This window comes from Papio anubis, chromosome 17 (assembly GCF_008728515.1).
Source record: "Papio anubis isolate 15944 chromosome 17, Panubis1.0, whole genome shotgun sequence".
NCBI lineage: Eukaryota > Metazoa > Chordata > Mammalia > Primates > Cercopithecidae > Papio > Papio anubis.
In genome coordinates this window covers 21,306,706-21,325,782 of record NC_044992.1, presented here as the reverse complement: position 1 = coordinate 21,325,782, position 19,077 = coordinate 21,306,706, and the positions used below count along the sequence as shown (strand labels likewise).

The following is a 19,077-nucleotide window of genomic DNA, read 5'->3' as shown; positions in this document are numbered from 1 at the left end:
GGCGTGGTGGCGGGCGCCTGTAGTCCCAGCTACTCGGAGGCTGAGGCAGGAGAATGGCCTGAACCTGGGAGGCGGAGCTTGCAGTGAGCCGAGATCGCGCCACTGCACTCCAGCCTGGGTGACACAGCGCGAGACTCCGTCTCAAAAAAAAAAAAAAAGAAATGGATTTGTCTTTATCTTGTTAACCTCAATGAGGGCTGGAAGAACTAGTAGCTGACCACCAAGGTACCTGACCTGAGAGTCTTAGTGCTATTTATACATTCAAGACTGTGACTAACATAAAATGCCTAATTAGAAAGTCACATTTCCCCTGTCCCGCCGTCATGTCACTTCAGGTCCTTGTGTCTAACCCTGGGTCTGGCATTTGCCCATAGGCTCTGTGGCATCAGCTATCATAAAAGTAGTTAAGAGGGATAAACTTGATAACCTGTGTTCTCTCCAAAGAGCGGAAAGTGGGTACAGTATGTGGCTACGTTGCTTTGTTAGGCTGGCAGAACAGTCCCTCCCTGATACCATTCCTTTGGAAAATAATTCAGATAAGCTGAATTCTGGTTTGGCCAAGCCAAACAAAAAGGAATGAAAACCAAAGCCCTAAAGAGGAACTTACCTCCTGGCTAGTTCTTGGCATCTCCGTGGCTGAGTTACCCAACAAGGAGTGAAAGCCTTCAGGGTGCTTCGGTTGCTCCTGTCATCCTGCACTCAGAGACACCACTGGGCAGAACCACTATCCCAGCCAGGACAAACCAAGACCACAGGTGGTGTGGGCAGGGGGTAGATGTGTGGCCAAGCATGGGCTACCTCTGTGCAGGGGCTGCTGGGAGCACCGGGCTCTGAGTTTGCTGTCCTCAGGTGATGGGCATGCCAGCCAACACCATGCAGTACCCACAGGCTCCACGGTCTTCCTGCCGTGGCTCATGTTTCTGGCCCCTGTGACAGCTCTTTGGCTTTACCGTATGTGAGGACAGCATGGCTGGAAGCCAGGGGTACTCAAGAGAACCACAAAGAGCAGTCATGCTAGACCTAGGAGCCAGTGATGTGACTCTAAGATGGGGAGGTAAAATGGCCTTTCTCACAGGCACCCTGTGAGGACTGCAGGTCCCAGCTTAGCCATCCTTCCCTCCTCGGTGCACTCTGAGCTGCTGGCCAGGCTGGCAAAGCCAGAGCTGCTTTGTTGGATGTTTTTTTATTGCTTCCTCTTTATCCCCTCTTTATCCTCTATTCTATAGGGAAGCGGGGATTAGGGTAGAAAGACATGGGTCAGGGAGAATATCAACCTCCTGAATAACAGTACAAAGTGCTTTAAAGAAACAGATCCCACAGGCATGGAGAAGGGCCAAGGGTTCTGCCATATGTAGGGTCTTGGCACCCCGGAGGGCAAAAGAAATGCCCAGTTTCCTCGTTACTAGATTTAGAACTATTCATTTCCTAGATTATTTTTTAAAAACCAAACTTACCAAGCCTTGTGCTTAAACACCTTAGGAAAAAAGACATCCCACCTTCCATTATAAAACTGGGCCTCTACAACACCAGGAGCGGCCTTTCCCCCAGAATGAACCCATTCCCCATGGGCCTCAGCTGAGGCCTAAGGGGCAGTAGCCCTTCCACAGAGGGCCTAGGGGAAGGTTTTCGGCAGGAGGTGGGTCAGTCCATTTGCCCCAGGGAGCAGAAGCAGCTCCCTGTCAGACAGGAAGGGTGATGGTGAGCAGATAGGACAGGACTCAGTCTCCATAAGTGCTCGGGGGCAAGGCAGAGGAATGTGGTCCCTCCTCTGCCCAGACCCTCTGACCTCCGAGCAGGGTCTGTCATGCCTCTGGGTGCTGGAGCAGAGACCCAGCCAGCAGCAGCATGGGGTGGCCAATAGGGCAGGTTCCACAGGACGGGAGATAGGGCCTCCCGTGCCCTGACTTTCTGAGGGTCTGGTCAGTCACGATGAGTAGACTGGTGGCCGAGCTGCCGGTCATCGTAAGTGCTGTAGCGCTTGACGTGGATGCGGCGGACACGGTCCCGCAGTTCAAAGGTCTCCTCGTCTTCACTGGGGGAAGCCTGGCTGCGGCTACGGCTTGTAGCCTCCAACAAGGAGTTGTCGGGAACGCGGGGAGTCTCATAGAGTAAAACGTTGAGTGTCTCCTCATAGATTCGGGCCTCTGGGAATTCCACCTGGGGTGAGGGAGGATGAAGACGGAGCAATGTTTCATCTTGGAGAGGGAGCTGTGTGTCAGAGCTGCTGGCCCTGAGGCTCCATAAGGCCTCTGCTACCTCTCATAAGACAGGTGGCGGTCCGTCTCCAGGGAGAGCCAGCCTCCCTCCTAAGGCGGGGTGAGGGAGTGTACTCTGTAGACATGAGGACAGGGAAGACCAACACCCTCCGCACCCCTGCCCCAGCCTGAGACCAAGGGACTAGTGGGCATAGAGGGTGGGCCAGGTCTAGGTCCAAACACAGCTCCACCACTTGCTAGCTGTGGAGCCTTGGGCTGAACCCTTCTGGGCGGTAGCTCCCATATGTACAAAAGGATGGTTTAGATCAACCCCTGAGAGTTGCTGTCAACATTACAGGAAAGATGTGATTGCTTAGCAGAAGCCTGGCACATAGCAAACCACCAAGCAGAGACATACAAAGAGCAGCTGCTATGCTGAGTGGTTCCGCTGCCTTTCCCTGCCTGCCCGACCCAGTGTGTCACCGGCATGACCTGCCCAGAGGAGAGAAAGGGAATGCAGTCAAGCACCTGAATTCTAGCCTGACCTGCTCTGTTGGACTGAGCTTCTGTTCTCTCATCTGTCACATGGGGAGAGTGGCTCTAGCCCTGTGTGTCTCACAGGTGTGTTGTGAGAGGTCACAAGAGTTCATGAAAGAGAACACACTTAGGAAGATGCCAGGTGCTGCTGCCACTTCCACCGCAGCGTCACCAGCCACTAGAGACCTGCCCCTGAACCCTTTCGCCACCGATAGGGTCAGGAGCCACCCACACTGTCACCTTCCCTCCCACCCCTACACCAAAAACTGCAGGAGGAAGCAGGGTCACCTGTAAGCTGGCCTTCCCCAAACCCTCTGCAGATCTCCCAGCCGGAGGCACTTGAGTAGTTTAGGGGTCGACAGGTTGCTTGGCAAGTCTGGCTGCTTTGAGCTCTTCACACCCACATGGCCCTTCCTGGATGACCTGCCATCCACCCTAGCAGATCATCTCCAGGACCTGCACTCACAGGAGGCAGCTCCTTTCTGGGGTAACTGACTGCAGCTGGGGGAGAGGGGCCAGCTGAGTTTGTGATGACTGTCACCTATCAAATGCCTGATGTGTACCTGGCCCTAAGTTGATTAGCCAGAAACCCCCAGCTAGTGGGGGCCAGTGAGGAGATTTTATTTTATTATTATTAAGAGTGTTTGGAAACTCCTGGGCTCAACGGATCTTCCCACTGCAGCCTCCTGAGTAGCCGGGACTACAGGCGTGTGCCACGATGCCTGGCTAATTTTTCTATTTTTTGTAAAGACGGGGTTTCACCATGTTGTCCAGGGTGGTCTTAAACTCCTGGGCTCAAGTGTTGTGCCCGCCTCTGTCCCTGGCTCAGACAGGAGACCTGAACAGCATTCTAACATGAAAGCCCAAGCTATTTCTACACCACACTTCCACTCCAAAAAGTTGTATCATTTTCGTATCTTGTCATACCATCATCCCCATGTCTGCAAATAAGGAACCTGAGGCCCAGATGGCTTAAGTGGCTTATCCAAAGTCAGAAAACTGGCAAGTGGTGGAGCCAGCGTTCAAACCTGAATTGGGCCAACTTCAAAGACCCAGTCCTTCCCACTGTACTAAGCCACTTCCTGCTGGTCAACGGCCCCTGCCCTGAGCTGTCAGGAACAAAGCGGTTCCCTTCCATTCCCCACACCCCCTTGTTCTGGCTTTGTCCTTGCCCAGCACCATTACCATGTTTGGAAAAAAGAGCCAAGTGCACGCCCCTTTTGCTCCGTGCTAGTCACACCCCAACCACACCCTCCTACAGTGGGTGTGTGTCCTCCCTGACCCATGCAAGGGGAATCCCCCACACCTTGGTCTGCTTCTTCTCTGTGGCATACACGATGGAGGTACAGCACACCTCTGCCAGCTTACGGCCCTGGCCATAGAAGGACCAACAGCAGATCTCGTCGCCAATGACATCCTTGATGAAGAGCACGCGGCCGTTGAAGCGCAGGGAGAGCTTGTCAAATAGCTCGATGTTTTTCAGCAGGTGGTCATCAGAGTTGCTGAAAAACCCACGAGGGCCAAGAGGCCTGGGAATGAGGTTCCATTCCAAGGGAGTGTGCTAGACAAGTGGAGCCCTCCCCTCCCTCCCTTCCCCTGTCCTGTCCTGCTGAAATGAAAGCAAGATGCCAGGGGGCCAGGAGAGAAAGGATCATAGGGTACCCTCTGGGTTAGGGGGCCTGTAAGGAAAAGGAACTGAGTTGGTTTTAAGTCAAAGTAGGGACAACTGAGGGAGCAGGTCTCCCCTCACTAACGGGGAAGGAAGGAGACAACGCTGCTATTTCAGTGGGAGGCATTCCTTCCCTTACTGTGGGGGTGACAGTGGCAATGTGCCTGTCCACAGGGAAGCATAGGGAGGGTTTGGGACTCTGAACCTGCAGCCACCTGAGTCTACCTAACTGTGGCCTATGGATAGGACATGGGCTGGAGGGTGTGGGGAGAGAATCAGCCCAGTGTGAACCGCACAGGCTGACTCGGGGGACTCCCAGCTCACTGGCCTCCTAGCATCCCCTTCACCTGGTAGGATGACATGTGTGAAAACACCTGACATGCTGCCTTCGTGATACACGTTGAGGGCGCATTTCACCTTCAATCATTTATATCCCAGCCAGGGCACCCTGCCGAGTTCCAAAGGCCTCTGTCCCAATTTCCCTTCTACTTTCTGTTCTTCCCCCACTTAGCACAGCTAGTTCCAAGACCCAGGCCCAGACCCACGCCGACCATGCTGGGAGTGCAGGCAGCATGCATTGGGTCTGCTGCCCAGTGTCTGCTCTGGCTGCTCAGCCCTGTGACGCACCCTACCTGGTGTAGGAATACTTGTTGTTGCTTCTGTTGTACAGCAGCTTCACCACGGGCTGTGAAGGAGTTCAGAGTGAGGGCCAGGCCAGGGGCCTGGCATCCCCAGCCCGCAGCCCGCAGCCCTCAGAGGTCCCGGTACCTTGGTGGAGGATTCGATGAGCCGCTCCTCCTCCTTCAGGGATGTGATGATGGGGATGTTGCACACAGGCTGGTAGGAGTCCTTCTTGTCCTGTGCGACACAGAACAGAGAACCCTCTTTAGGATCTTCTGCTTTCCAGGCTTAGCCAGGTACCTCTGGAGCCCCTCTGCCATGGCCACCTGCTGCTTGGTGAGGAAGTGTCAGACACAAATCATGAGGCCCCTGGCAATAGAAACTGCCAGCTGGAAAGTGGACCCCCATTTAGAAAACCCAAGATCCAGGCCAGGTGCGGTAGCTCACACCTGTAATCCCAGCATTTTGGGAGGCTGCGGCAGGCAGATCGCTTGAGCCCAGGAGTTTGAGATCAGCCTGGAAAACATGGTGAAACCTCAGTCCTACAGAAAATACAAAGATTAGCCAGGTGCCATGGCGCACGCCTGTATTCCCAGCTACTCTGAAGGCCAAGGCACGAGAATCACTTGAACCCAGGAGGCAGAAGTTGCAGTGAGCCAAGATCACACCACTGCACTCCAGCCTGGGTGACAGTCAAAAAAAAAAAAAACAAAAAAAACCCAACAACCTAAAATCCAGGTATCAAAGCATAGACACCAGAAGCAGGGCCTAATCACGCTGCCAAGTGTGAACACCCGGCTGCCAGGTTGGTGGGCCTGGGTAGCGTCTCACTTGTCTCATTAGGTTTGCACTCATCAACCACGCCTCCCACACAACCTGCCAGGAACCAGAGTCCTCCATCCCACAAGAAGGGGCAACTCCTGACCTCGTCTGCCCACCCTGCTCCGCCCCACCCGTGTACCTGCAGGGCACTCTGGCACATGTTCACCAGCCCCTGGATGAGGTAATACTTTGCTTCAGCCATCAATTCCTTGATTTCTTGCCGGTTCTGAGGGAGGGTGATGGTGTCATCTCGGAGGTAATTCAAAATGGTGCCAAAGTGCTTTCCACAACGGTCTATGAGGATCCAGCCTAGGGGTGCAGATGACCCTACGGGGTTAGTTTGCCACCAGGTACCTCCGAGGCACGCAAAGACCACCTGATGAGCTGGCAGCAGGTGGCAAGGAAGGGGGTCCACAAGCACAAAGCCCTCGCGCAGGGTGACAGAGGCGGGGATGGAGGTTCTGGCACTCAGGCCCATGGCTGCTCTTCACCCTTCCTCTCTGAAACCCAGAACTGGCACATCCCACAGGGGATACAGCCCTCCAGGCTGTACAGGCCACAGGGGCCTAGGCTCAGGGCACCAGGCCCAGCCCAACACAGAAACCAACTGCTGCCGGCCTTCTGCCCACTGCCCAGTCTTAAAGTGATGGCTCCTATGAGAATGTTGTCCTATTCAAATATTTTAAAAGTATGGCTCTTCTTCCTGGAAAATGCATAAACATAGCATTCCATGTACAATTTCACAGAATTCTGAAGCTCTACTAGGGACTCCAGGTGATGACACCTTACATAAGGTGAAGAGGAAAAGTGACTGAATTCTAGATCTGGTCATTTCCTTGGGAACCTCTCCTGCCCTCCCCACCCCGAGCAGCAAGCCCCAATGCCTCACCTTCTTTGTCTGTCAGCACCTCCATGCGCCCGCTGAACATGGCCTTGAGCATGGTGTCGTGGCGGGTCAGGGCCCGCACGGTGGTATAGTACAGAGAGCCGCCCACGTTGAGCTGGACGTACTTGTTGCCCAGCCCTCCTCCCTTGAATCCACTGAGCTTGGGCTTGGCCCCTGAGGCCGGGCACAGGCAGGTGTCCCCCGACATCTCCCGCTGCAGGTAGATCACCACACGGCAGGAGGTAGGCTTGGAAGGCTCCGCCGTGGTGGAAAGGGTCACGAGTGAGTGGCCAGTGGAGGCCAGAGCCTCATACTCTCAGTGCTGGACATGGGAAACGGGAGAGAAGACAAGAGTCAGCTGAGAGAGCCCTTAGACCAAAAGGAGACAATAGCGGAAACATGACCGTACTCATTCTCTCCTTGACAAGCCCAAGCACTGCTCCCTGGCAGAGGCTAAGTCCCTGCCATTTTGCTTTCTTTTTCTTTTTTTCTTAGAGACAGGGTCTCACTCTGTCACCCAGGCTGGAGTGCAGTGGCGCTATCTTGGCTCACTGCAACCTTTGCCTACCAGGCTCAAGTGATCCTCCCACCTCAGCCTCCTGAGTAGCTGGGACCACAGATGCGCACCACCACACCCAGCTAATTTTTTTTTCTTTCTTTTTTTGGTAGAGACAGGATTTTACCATGTTGCCCAGGCTGGTCTCGAACTCCTCAGTGCAGGCGATCCGCCCACCTCAGTCTCCCAAAGTGCTGGGATCATAAGCGTGAATCACCGTGTCTGGCCTCCCTGCCATTTTTACTATAGCAGGAAACAGGGCTGGAGGCAGTCTCCCAGACTCCTGCCCTGGTCCCCTCATCAGCCTCCCTGAGACTCAGCTCTATTCAGGGCCTCAAGGAAGACAAGCAAACCCATGGAACCAGTCAGAGAGGGACAGAGGAACAGATCACCCTAGAGATCTACCAGTCAGATTCCAGTTACTTTCTTGTCAAGGTTCCCAGGATCCCAGACTTCCAGCCAAGCCTACTGGGAATCCAGCTAGCCTAGGAGTTTCCCAGGAGCCAGAGGGACAGGATGCACTTCCTTTCTAAAGATTCCAGCCTCAAGAGCAGCCTGTGCCAGTGTTTATTTTGAGCACCACCGAGAGTCTGGCTTCAGGAAGGAAAGTAAAAGCTTCAGGAGAGAATTGAGTAAGCCAGGGTGGGGGGTGCTGGCCAGTGTTCTTGGCGCAGGTTACCTGGGCTTCGGCTGGGGCTTCCTGACCTTCCCCTTTCTTGGCACCAGGCTTGTCCCAAGTTCCTGAAATTGTCACCATTTTTCAGGGAAGAACAGCTATAGGGTGGCTGTTTTCCTTTCTTTTTCCTGAGAGGGAGCCCAGCCCTACTCTCCTCTTCTCTCCCAATAAGAATGGGAGAAGAAAGGACTAGAAAAGATCAGAGGATAAATCTAAAAACAATGAGGTAAGCTGTGTGCTGCCACCTGCCTGTACTCCTGGCTACTCAGTAGGCTGAGGTGGGAGGATCTCTTGAGCCTGGTAGTCAAGACCAGCCTGGGCAACATAGCAAGACCCCATCTCTTGGCATTTAATATATATTAGCTCATTTAACTAATTCAGCAATTAAACTACTGAGTGCCTACTATGTTAAGCAATAGGGAACAATGAAAAAACATTGTCTTTGCCTTCAAACAGTTCAAAGGAGCATCATAACAGGAATTTTTAAAAAGAGAGAGAGCTAGCATTTATTGTACCCCTATGTGCCAGGCACTGGGTACTCAGAAGAGAACAAATATAGAAAGTCATGTCCACACGGAGCTTACATTCTAGTGGAAGGAAATAGACTATAAACAAGGACTTAAATAAACAAACAGATAATTCCAGAACCTGATAAATGCAATAAAGATAATAAAACAGTGATATGAGAGTGATTAGGGAGAGGCACTAATTTAGACAGAGGGACAGGGTAAGCATCTTTGGGAAGGTGACATTTCAGCTAAGGTTTGAAGAGAGCATTCTACACAGATGGAAGAGTAAGTGCAAAGTTCCTGTTAGAAACAAGTTTTAGGGGCCGGGTGTGATGGCTCACACCTGTAATCCCAGCACTTTAGGAGGCTGAAGTGGGTGGATTGCTTGAGCCCAGGAGTTCAAGACCAGTCTGGGCAACAGTGAGAGTTTGTCTGTACAAATGAAAAAAAATTAGCCAGATATGGTGGCTCATGCCTGTGGTCCCAGCTGCTTGGGAGGCTGAGGTGGGACGATTGCTTGAGCCTGGGCAGGTCAGCCTGGGTGACAGGGAAATCTCGTCTCAACAACAACAAATAAAAACAAATTTTAGGATCAGAAATAAGGTCATAATGGCTGGTGCACAGACAGTAGGGGGAAGTTGGTTTGATGTCAAGTCAGGGAAGGCAGGTGTTAGATGATAACAAAGTGTGGATTTCATACTAATTGCTATATATATATATATATATATTTTTTTTTTTTTTTTTTTTTTTTTGAAACAGAGTTTCACTCTTGTTGCCCAGGCTGGAGTGCAGTGGCACGATCTCGGCTCACTGCAACCTCCGCCTCCCAGGTTCAAGCTATTCTCCTGCCTCAGCCTTCCTGAGTAGCTGGGATTACACGCATGCACCACCATGCCCAGCTAATTTTGTATTTTTAGTAGACATGGGGTTTCTCCATGTTAGTCAGACTGGTCTTGAACTCCCGACCTCGGATGATCCGCCCGCCTTGGCCTCCCAAAGTGCTGGGATTATAGGCGTGAGCTACCGCGCCCGGCCTATTGCTATATAATATATGAATCAATTGGAGAGTTGCAAGCAGAGGAGTGATATGATCTGACTTGCTTGTAGTGTATTTTGAAAAGATAACTGCTGCTGGGTAGAGAATGAATTGTAAAGGTGCAAGAGAGGAAGTGGGAAGACCAGAGGAAACTGTAGTCTAGGCAAGAAGAGATGACGGCGGGCCTGGACCACGTTGGTAATAACGGAGACAGAAAAAAAGTGGAATGATTTCACCGAATGCTCATTACATGCAGGAGTTTACAGTTGCTCCTCTCTTGTAAGTGCAACCCAGAAGCAGGGCACTGGTTTCCTAAGTTTACTGCTGTGTTCCCCTAATGGTGCTTAGCACAATGCCATGCACATTTTAAGTATTTAACATATGTCAGTTTGTTAGATTGAAATTGTCCCTGAAAAGATTTAGGTAAGTCCCTGGGAAGAATGTCCAAGGAAGTGGACGGCCAGCGTGGGTGCTGTGTGAAGCAGTGAATTCCTTTGGCGGCTTGTCTGGGAGACTCTCTCCTTTGCCACAGAGGTTGGGTATGGGAGGTGAACCCTCACCAGGAGGCTGCCAATGACTAAGAAACACTAGAATGGTATGAGATCACCTTCCCTTCTTCCGCCCACCTCAAAGGAATAAATCCACCTCCCTAACAGGCATTAGCAAGTTCCCTATGTATTTTGTGTCTAGCCCTAGTTTTCCCAGGATCAAAGAAAGCATACATACATGTTCTGTCAATGCAAAGGAGCTCAAAGGATAGGCCTGCCAAGAGAGGTCGGCGGATCCAGAGTTAATCTATTCCTTTCCTACAAAGCAATTGCTTTGAGCCCCTGGATGACGTCAATCAGATTCCGCCCAGACCAATGGGTTCCAGGAATCCTGTGGCAGGTGACGCCCCAGAAAGTAATTCCAGTGAGAATGAAGTTTCCACTGATAGCCACACTGCTCTTCCTTCCGCACTTTGTGTGTGGATATTTGGGGATGCCTGGGGCTAGGGGCGGATCCATGGCTCACGCAACGAAGCTAATGGGAACCCAAGCAGAACAAAGGGCAAACAGCCGCGGCTGTAGAAAGAGGAGAGGTCTAAAAGGAAGAAGGACCCAGAAATCCGTCAGACAGGGAGGACGGCGCGGGGAAAGCTGAGGTCTAGAGTGGGCGGATCTAGCAGAAACCCTAGGTGTAAAGGTTAAGCGTCACCCAAAAAATCCTGGGAAATGTGGCCGGTGTGGGCTCTTCTCTAGCCCGGGCCACTCCTCACTACCGAGAAACCCACACCGATTCTCACGCCCACCCTCCGTGGGAGATCAGAGCTCTCCTTTTCCCCAACGCCGCCCGCGCCTTTTCCCCAGGACCCGGCCGGGCTCGCTATACTCCAGCAGGGGCCGTCCATCCCTTCCCCGAGGGCATCTGCGGGCCCGGCTCTCACCGTCCCCGGGGGCGCCTCTCCTCTCAGCTGGGTGGCCAGCGGACTCCGAGCCGCCCCTAGCCTGCAGCCGCCTGCCCACCAGCAGTCCCGGGCTGTGAGCTCACATCCTGCGCTCACCGACTCCGCCCGGAGTGCGGCCCAGCCCCGCCGGTCGGGGAGCCTGAGACTACAAGTCCCTGCATGCATAGCGCTCTATTCGGGAAAGGGTGGAGGAGGAATCCCCCGAGGGTCTTCGCGGAGAGAGGAAAGCCACTTCCGGCCGCCTTGCCGGTGCTAAGGCTTCTGGGTCTTGTAGGCCCGACCTCCCCTCGGGCCTCTGTTTCCCAGCAACCTCTGTGGATTCGGGGCTGTAAGTGCTTCCGGGGTCAGGAAGGTAGTGACGTCATGGGTAAACAGGTTCTGTAGCCGTGGCAGCGGCCGTGGCAGGCTGACTGGGTACCGGCTGCTGCTGACCCGGGAGAAGCTGCCTGTCTACATCAGCCTAGGCTGCAGCGCGCTGCCGCCGCGGGGCCGGCAGGTAGGCTGACCTCGGGTCGGGGGATGCGGGCGGACCAGGGGCGAGAGGAGCCTGACAGGCCCGCGTCCTGAGGAAAGAGCCCGGGCGGAGAGAGACGTGGGAATTCCGCCCCACTCTCAGGGGGCGCTTTCACACCCAGGTTAGGCCTGGAGTTTGACGCGTTGATGCTTGCCACGATCTTACGAGGAAACTGGGGCTCGGATAAATTCGGGGAATTTACATAGTAAAGAGTCGGCTCGCAGTGCCTCGCATGCATCTGGGAGAGCCTGGGCACACAAATTATGCCACCGCGTCATGCTCAGGGAGCTTAGTCCCAGCTCTTGGGCCAGGTGTTGCTCAGATGCTCAGACACGCGTGTGATGGGAGTTGGTAGAGAATCTGTGAACTCTTTCCCTGCACCCCTTCTTCCATCTTACCTATCTCTTTAAGCCAGCCTCTCCAATCAGATAGGTGGGCCAAGCCAGATTCATGGGAGTCATGCCTGACTTGTTTTTCTCTTATCCCAAAACCCCCACATTCAGTCAGTCCATTACTAAGCCCCAATCACCTCGACTTACAAAACATCTCAACTCGGAACACTTGTCTTCAGCTGCCAGCCTTGGTTACTGTAATGGTCTCCTGTTTCCACGGTCATTCATTCCGCAAACATTTACTGAGTGCCAGTTATGTGTGGGCACCATGCTAGGTGCTAGGGTTAGAGTGGTGAACAAGAAGGTAGTTGGGGCCTTGCCCTTTCTTGTTCCCTCCAATCCGTTCTCCAGGCTAAGCAAGAATGATCTAAGTCTGATTTTGTTGGTTTGCTGAGAACTCTCTGGCTGCCCATTACCTTTCTGATAAAATCCAAGCTCACTACTGTGTCTTTGAGAGCCTTCCGTGATCCAGCTGTTGCCTCCCTGTCTAGCCTCATTCTGTTCCCTTCTCTTGCTCAGTCTCAGTTCTCGGAATGCATCAAATTTCCTGTTGCCTCAGGATCTTCACGTATGTGTTTCCTTCTGCCTGCAATGCCTTGCTTCCCTTTCACTTGACAAACTTTTGGACAGTCTTTAGGTCTGTTTAAGTGTCATTTTTTCAGAAGGCCTCTGTAGGCACTCCCCTCCATTCCGCCAGCCATGAACTGTGTCCTGCCGCACTTCACATAGCACCATGTACTTTTCCTTATACTAATACCACGATTTGTGATTATTTGTTTACCATCTGTCCAGAGGCATTGTTTTCACTAGTCTGTCCCCAGAGCAGGGACTCAGTGGATGTTTCTGAATAAATGCGTGCTCTCAGGGAAGGGAGTGGAAGTTGAAGCAGATATTTGCTCCCTCATGTTGCTCGAATCTTTCTGGAGCAGCTGGTCAGATTAATGACCTGTAGCTGCGAAAGACTTTTTTTTTTTTTTTTTTTTTTTTGAGACAGGGTCTCACTCTGTTGCCCAGGCTGGAGTACAGTGGTGTGAACACAGCTTACTGCAGCCTCCACCTCCTGGGCTCAAGCGATCTTCCCAGCTCACCTTCCCAGGTAGCTGGGATTACAGGCGCATGTCACCAGCCCTGGCTATCTTAAAAATTTTTTGTAGAGACAGTATTTTGCCACATTGCCATAGGTTTCGAACTCCTATGCCCAAGTGATCCTCCCACCTCAGCCTCCCAAAGTGCTGGGATTATAGGCATGAGCTACTGCACTGGCCAGATCTTTTTAAAAAGCCCTATTTTAAGGAAGCTACAGATGAACACAGTGCTTCAAAAGGATGATGCTAGCTCACTTACATCAGTGGATTCCAGTGAGGCCAAAGGCTAAAGTCATCTACAGACAGCTCATAGACACGTATTAGTTGGCCCATGCAGTGTTGGATGTGGGTTTTCCCCCTTACTTAAAAGTTTTGAATTACATACCAACATTGAGATATTGGATTTCTGGTCCTCTTAAAAACCAGAAGTTCTGGCCGGGTGCGGTGGCTCATGCCTGTAATCCCAGCACTTTGGGAGGCTGAGGTGGGTGGATCACGAGGTCAGGAGTTTAAGACCAGCCATGGCCAACATGGTGAAACCCCGTCTCTACTAAAAATACAAAAATTAGCTGGGCAAGGTGTCAGGCGCCTATAATCCCAGCTACTCAGGAGGCTGAGGCAGGAGAATTGCTTGAACCCAGGAGGTGGAGGTTGTAGTGAGCAGAGATCATGCCACTACACTCTAGCCTGGACAGTGGAGTAAGACTCCTTCTCAAAACAACAACGACAACAACAACAACCACAACAAAAGACCCAGAAGTTCTGGAAACAGTGAGACTTGATTATTTTCGAACCATTGCTCCTCTTGTGGCACACCTGCCCTAGACAGCCACCCCCAGAATCACCCCATTGAGAACAGGACTTCTCTAAGGAAGCCACGAGGGAAACAGCTGAGGCTGGGGGCAGTGGGGGTAGAGGGAAGGGGCTGGTGCAGGTCCAAGTGATGGTAGACTTTGGAGCACCTGGGTTTTAGAATTGGCATAGCAGCTAATTGCTAGATGTAACTAGCATTGCCTCCCTTTTTAAACAGGTCATATGATGTCTATTTTTAATTTTGTGTGTGTGTGTGTGTGTGTGTGCGCGCGCGTGTGTGTGTGTTTGAGCCAGAACGAGGGTGAGTTTTCAGTATTTCCTTCCCAGAATTGAGGCATCCTTTGGAACAGAAATGCAAGGTGGCTTGGAAAGGGAGAAGAAATCTTTGTTAGTTCTCTGTTGCCTACAGAAAAAATCGTAACTCCTTAGCTTGGCATACGGGTCTTCCTGGTCTGGCTCCAGCTCACCTTTTCAGCACCATCCTTTTTCCTTTCATCGTTAGGCGGGGTAGGTCCTTTCAGTGACTTCAGGCCTTTGTCCATGCTGTTTACTCTGCTTGGAATACCTATCCCTGGCCTGCTGCCTTGATATGTTCTTGCTGATACTTCATTCCTTTTTGTGTTTTCTGCTAGAAAGAGAATAACCCAACTTTGATTCCCAATTCAGGCAAGCATACATTTTGAGTAATATTCTTACTCCTGACTTTGTATTTTTTAACCATAATTTTTAATTCACCCAGATTTCTTTTATTTGGTTTTTGTGTTGTTCCAGTATGTGTATTTGAGAAGCCTTCTCATGTGCTTTTGGGTACATAACTGGTGATATATAAAGTAAATAGACTTATGGCTCACAACTTAGTTCAGATGTCACTCCTTCTTTAACGGCTCTGTCCTCCTCTGGCTCTTTACTGATATTTCTAAACAAGCATTTAACACAGTGTGATTTTTCAGTTTCCGTGTCTGTCTTCCTCCAGCTGAACTATGTGTCTTCAGGGCGGGCACCGTGTTGCATTCATCTTTGTACCCCCAGCATCTAGCAGTGTTGGCATGTAGTAGGCACTCAAGAAATGTGTGTTGAATGAACGATGCCTATGACAAGCAAGCGGACTTTATTCTTTCCTGACCCTTGCTCCTATGACACACCTCCTCCTGACTGCCACTGTCACTCCTTCAGAGCAGAACTCCTCTAGGAAGTCTGGATGGGAAACAGGTGAGGCTCAGAGAGGTGGTGGCAGAGGGAATGGGGAGCCTTTGGAACATCTGGGTTTTTGGCATTGGTGTCCAAGGGCAGGAACAGGGCTGGCTTGGCAGCAGGCATTTCATTGGGTGGCTAGGAAGTGATGAGGAATTGGGCTGGTTTCTTTGCAGCCATGGCCAAGGACATCCTGGGTGAAGCAGGGCTGCACTTTGATGAACTGAACAAGCTGCGGGTGTTGGACCCAGAGGTTACCCAGCAGACCATAGAGCTGAAGGAAGAGTGCAAAGACTTTGTGGACAGTGAGTATTGGGGAGATACCGTGTCACTCAGCTTTGAGCTGCCATTCCAACTGTACCCCAGGCTCATCTTGGCCCTGCCACAGTGGAGCTGCTGGCTCCCTGGAGGTCGAATCTGGCATCTGTGAGTTCCCATGTGCCACCCTTCTCTGCCTGCCCTCGTGCTCTCATGTGTCCCCAACAGAGCACCAGTCAAACCAAACACTGGGATGGGGAGGGTGTTTTTAGAGATGCCATCTTTCATTTCTTGCTCTTAGAAACCTTAAACTCTCTGGGAACATAACCATGGCTTGGGGGTGAGAAATAGAATTATGTACTCCTGATTTGATTTCTTCAGAGGAAGTCTTCTTAGTGGCAGGTTCTCTGTTATTTGGAGTTAGAAGTGATAAGTGAAGTTTCTAGAAGCAGCTCAGCAGACTTACTGAAGTCATCTTTTGGCTAGAAATCTTCAGGAAGCCTCCTGTCCCAGCAGCCAAGTAAGCCCAATGCATTCAGTACAGAGCCCGATCTAGCTAGAGCAAGGGATTTCTGAGCTTTCTGGGGGCTTCCTAGGTTGTGGAGAGAGCTTGATTAGTGAAAGGTAGCTTGGGTTCTGTCACTAACCTTCTGTGATTGATGTGCCATGCACACACCTCTCTGGGCCTTAGTTTTCCCTCAGTAAGTTGTGTTTCCGTCACATCCAGGACATTGGAGAAAGTGAGCAGGAGATTAGGCACTTAATGCTGTGAGCTCTCTATTTTCTGTGGTTACAAGTGGGAAGCCCCCATCCCCACTGTTAATTGAAATCTGGTGTCATACCCGTAGCTAGTCCAGAGGCAGCACTTGTGTCCTGAGGCTGCCCTTTTGTGAACAACAGTGCTTCCTGTCATTCCTGGGGAAGCAGGGTTGGGGTCTGTCTGGAGGATGAGCCCAGCAAGGGCCTAGTGCTTTCATAGCCTGAGATCATAGCAGCTGGTTGGCTCAGTGGGGACACAAGGTCCGGGTATGTCCTGGTCCAGCTGGCCACCCTTCTCTAGGTTCAGACCAAGGGTAGGAGACAGGCCAATAGGCACCAAAGTGTTTAAGTGACAGGGTCTCGCTATGTTCCCCAGGCTGGAATGCAGTGGCAGTTCACAGGCATGATCACACATCCTCTAACTCCTGGGTTCAAGTGATCCTCCCACCTCAGCCTCCTGAGTAGCTGGGACTACAGGTGCTCGCCACCATGCCTGGCTCGCACCAAACTATTTTGACACAAATTAGAAGGGGCAGTCAGCTCTGCCCTCGCACTGCCTCAGCACTCTACCGAAGGGCAGTGATGAGACTGAGGAAATATTTTATTTTTTGTTCTTTTTCTGAAAGAAATTGGCCAGTTTCAGAAAATAGTTGGTGGTTTAATTGAGCTTGTTGATCAACTTGCAAAAGAAGCAGAAAATGAAAAGATGAAGGTAAGATCAGCATGTCTTCTGCCTACGTCTTGGCCTGGGACCCTAGTTTACTACCTTCTCATCTTTCTTCCCTCTTGATTTGTTTAGAGAGGTGGGTGGGTGAGTTTTCATTTAAGATTTTAAAGCCAGGCGCGGTGGCTCAAGCCTGTAATCCCAGCACTTTGGGAGGCCGAGACGGGCGGATCACGAGGTCAGGAGATTGAGACCATCCTGGCTAACATGGTGAAACCCCGTCTCTACTAAAAAATACAAAAAACTAGCCGGGCGAGGTGGCAGGCGCCTGTAGTCCCAGCTACTCGGGAGGCTGAGGCAGGAGAATGGCATAAACCTGGGAGGCGGAGCTTGCAGTGAGCTGAGATCCGGCCACTGCACTCCAGCCTGGGCGACAGAGCGAGACTCCGTCTCAAAAAAAAAAAAAAAAAAAAAGATTTTAATAACTTCTAGTCCACTTAACCTACTGAACTTATGCCAGTCTTTATTTCCTTTAATCTTTTTTTTTTTTTTTTTTGGAGAGACAGCCCCCCGGCTGGGGGGGAGGGGCGCAATTTTCGCTCCCTGCCACCCCCCCCTCTCAGGTTCAAGAGATTCTCCCACCTCAGCCTCCCAAGTAGCTGGGACTACAGGTGTGCACCAACACACCCAGATTACTTTTTTGTATATTTTTTTTTTGAGATGGAGTTTTCTCTCGTTGCCCAGGCTGGAGTGCAGGGGTGCGATCTTGGCTCACTGCAACCTCCGCCTCCAGGGTTCAAGTGATTCTCCTGCCTTAGCCTCCCGGGTAGCTAGGATTACAGGCACGCGCCACCACGCCTGGCTAATTTTGTATTTTTAGTAGAGACAGGGTTTCTCCATGTTGGTCAGGCTGGTCTCGAACTCCCAACCTTAGGTGATCCACCTGCCTCAGCCTCCCAAAATGCTGGGATTAAGGTGTGAGCGACTGCACCCAGCCATTTTTTTTTTTGTATTTTTAGTAAAGACAGGGTTTCACCATGTTGGTCAGGCAAACTCCTGACCTCAAGTGATCTGCCCACCTTGGCCTCCCAAAGTGCTGGGATTGCAGGCGTGAGCCACCACACCTGGCCTTCTTTCATCTTCATATCAGCACTGATGTAGATGGTTTTATCCTTATTTTATAAATGAAGAAATGAAGGCGTACATAGTATGATTGGTGAAGGGCACAAGGCTGAATGGCACCACCAAATGTGCTATTGTGTCTGTGTCCCTGGCTCTAGGAATACTCCTAGACCTGTCTCAAAGCTGCCGTCAAGTTCTTGAGGCACTTTGTGATCAGTAGGTTAATCCTTCTGACTTAACCTAAAAGCTTTGGGGCTCCACTCTCTTTTCCTCTCTGGAGACTGACATAGCTCCCAGATGACCCCTCCCCACTTTGAGGACTTGATGCTGTAGATGGTTTTAATGAAGCCATGGCCTTCTCTGGCAATACTGTAGGCCATCGGTGCTCGGAACTTGCTCAAATCTATAGCAAAGCAGAGAGAAGCTCAACAGCAGCAACTTCAAGCACTAATAGCAGAAAAGAAAATGCAGCTAGAAAGGTAAGAAGTCATGATGTAAAGCAAGTTCTTTACACAGCTGAATTTCCACTCTTCCTTCTGGAGTGATCACTTCTTGTCCTTACTCTTCATCACTGTTTTCCCAGGAATAGCATCTCACTTGTCATCCTGATTTGAAGATTTTTAAAAATAAAATTACATTTGATGGGAAGGAAATAGAAAACTTAATATCAAACCACCTCTAGTAGTTTGAGCATGAAAGGGTCTACGAAATTGGCTGGCTTTCTGAAAGAAGACTTTCCTAGGGCTGGAGATTTCTCATGGGTGGCTCTGGGTAGGGCTTTGCCTCTTTCTTTCTTCATTCTGAACTCACACCATTTCTTGAAATCATTTAAACCTCTATATCCTTCTCTAGAAGAATTAAGTCTGTGGTTTACTTCATCTTTTTTTTAGGGCCTCTAACAATTTTGTTTTTCAGGTATCGGGTTGAATATGAAGCTTTGTGTAAAGTAGAAGCAGAACAAAATGAATTTATTGACCAATTTATTTTTCAGAAATGAACTGAAAATTTCACTTTTATAGTAGGAAGGCAAAACAAAAAAAGCCCCTCAAAACCAAAAAAACCTCTGTAGCATTCCAGCGGCTTGACCAATGACCTGTCACAAGAGGTGGCGTGTAAGGAACGCAGCCCCCTGAAGACAGCACTACAAGTCTGGGGGAGCCAGTTTTAAACATCAGTGCACAGCTGCTGCTGGTGGCCCTACAGTGTATGTTCTCACTTCTTATGCTTAATTGGAACTAAGCAGTTTGTAAACTTTCATCCTTTTTTTGTAAATTCACAAAGCTTTGGAAGAATACATTTTTGTTTTCAAATGGCTTGATGTACCT

The 19,077-nt window shown here is 50.8% G+C and overlaps 2 protein-coding genes across 4 annotated transcripts; one reads left to right on the top strand and one right to left on the bottom strand.

Annotated features, from left to right (window-relative positions):
- Positions 1 to 1,167: 1,167 nt before the first annotated feature.
- TNFAIP1 (TNF alpha induced protein 1) lies at positions 1,168 to 11,268 on the bottom strand. Its single transcript, XM_003912490.3, has 7 exons — positions 10,934 to 11,268; positions 6,734 to 7,052; positions 5,984 to 6,153; positions 5,170 to 5,259; positions 5,034 to 5,086; positions 4,039 to 4,234; positions 1,168 to 2,157 (listed from the first exon to the last, which is right to left on the bottom strand). The coding sequence occupies exons 2-7, from the start codon at positions 6,936 to 6,938 to the stop codon at positions 1,921 to 1,923; spliced, it is 951 nt and encodes a 316-aa protein (XP_003912539.1). The 5' UTR covers positions 6,939 to 7,052; positions 10,934 to 11,268; the 3' UTR covers positions 1,168 to 1,920.
- A 37-nt stretch (positions 11,269 to 11,305) lies between these two features.
- Positions 11,306 to 19,064, top strand: IFT20 (intraflagellar transport 20). Of its 3 annotated transcripts, none has more exons than XM_003912486.3 (6): positions 11,306 to 11,450; positions 14,732 to 14,967; positions 15,126 to 15,254; positions 16,593 to 16,678; positions 18,128 to 18,231; positions 18,668 to 19,062. In XM_003912486.3, exons 2-6 carry the CDS (start codon positions 14,892 to 14,894, stop codon positions 18,747 to 18,749), a joined length of 477 nt encoding a protein of 158 aa, XP_003912535.1. In that variant the 5' UTR covers positions 11,306 to 11,450; positions 14,732 to 14,891; the 3' UTR covers positions 18,750 to 19,062. The 3 variants fall into 3 exon arrangements, with proteins under 3 accessions (XP_003912535.1, XP_003912536.1, XP_003912537.1); XM_003912488.3 differs by having other exon boundaries at positions 11,321 to 11,450; positions 14,932 to 14,967; positions 18,668 to 19,064; XM_003912487.3 differs by lacking the exon at positions 14,732 to 14,967 and having other exon boundaries at positions 18,668 to 19,064.
- Positions 19,065 to 19,077: the final 13 nt, after the last annotated feature.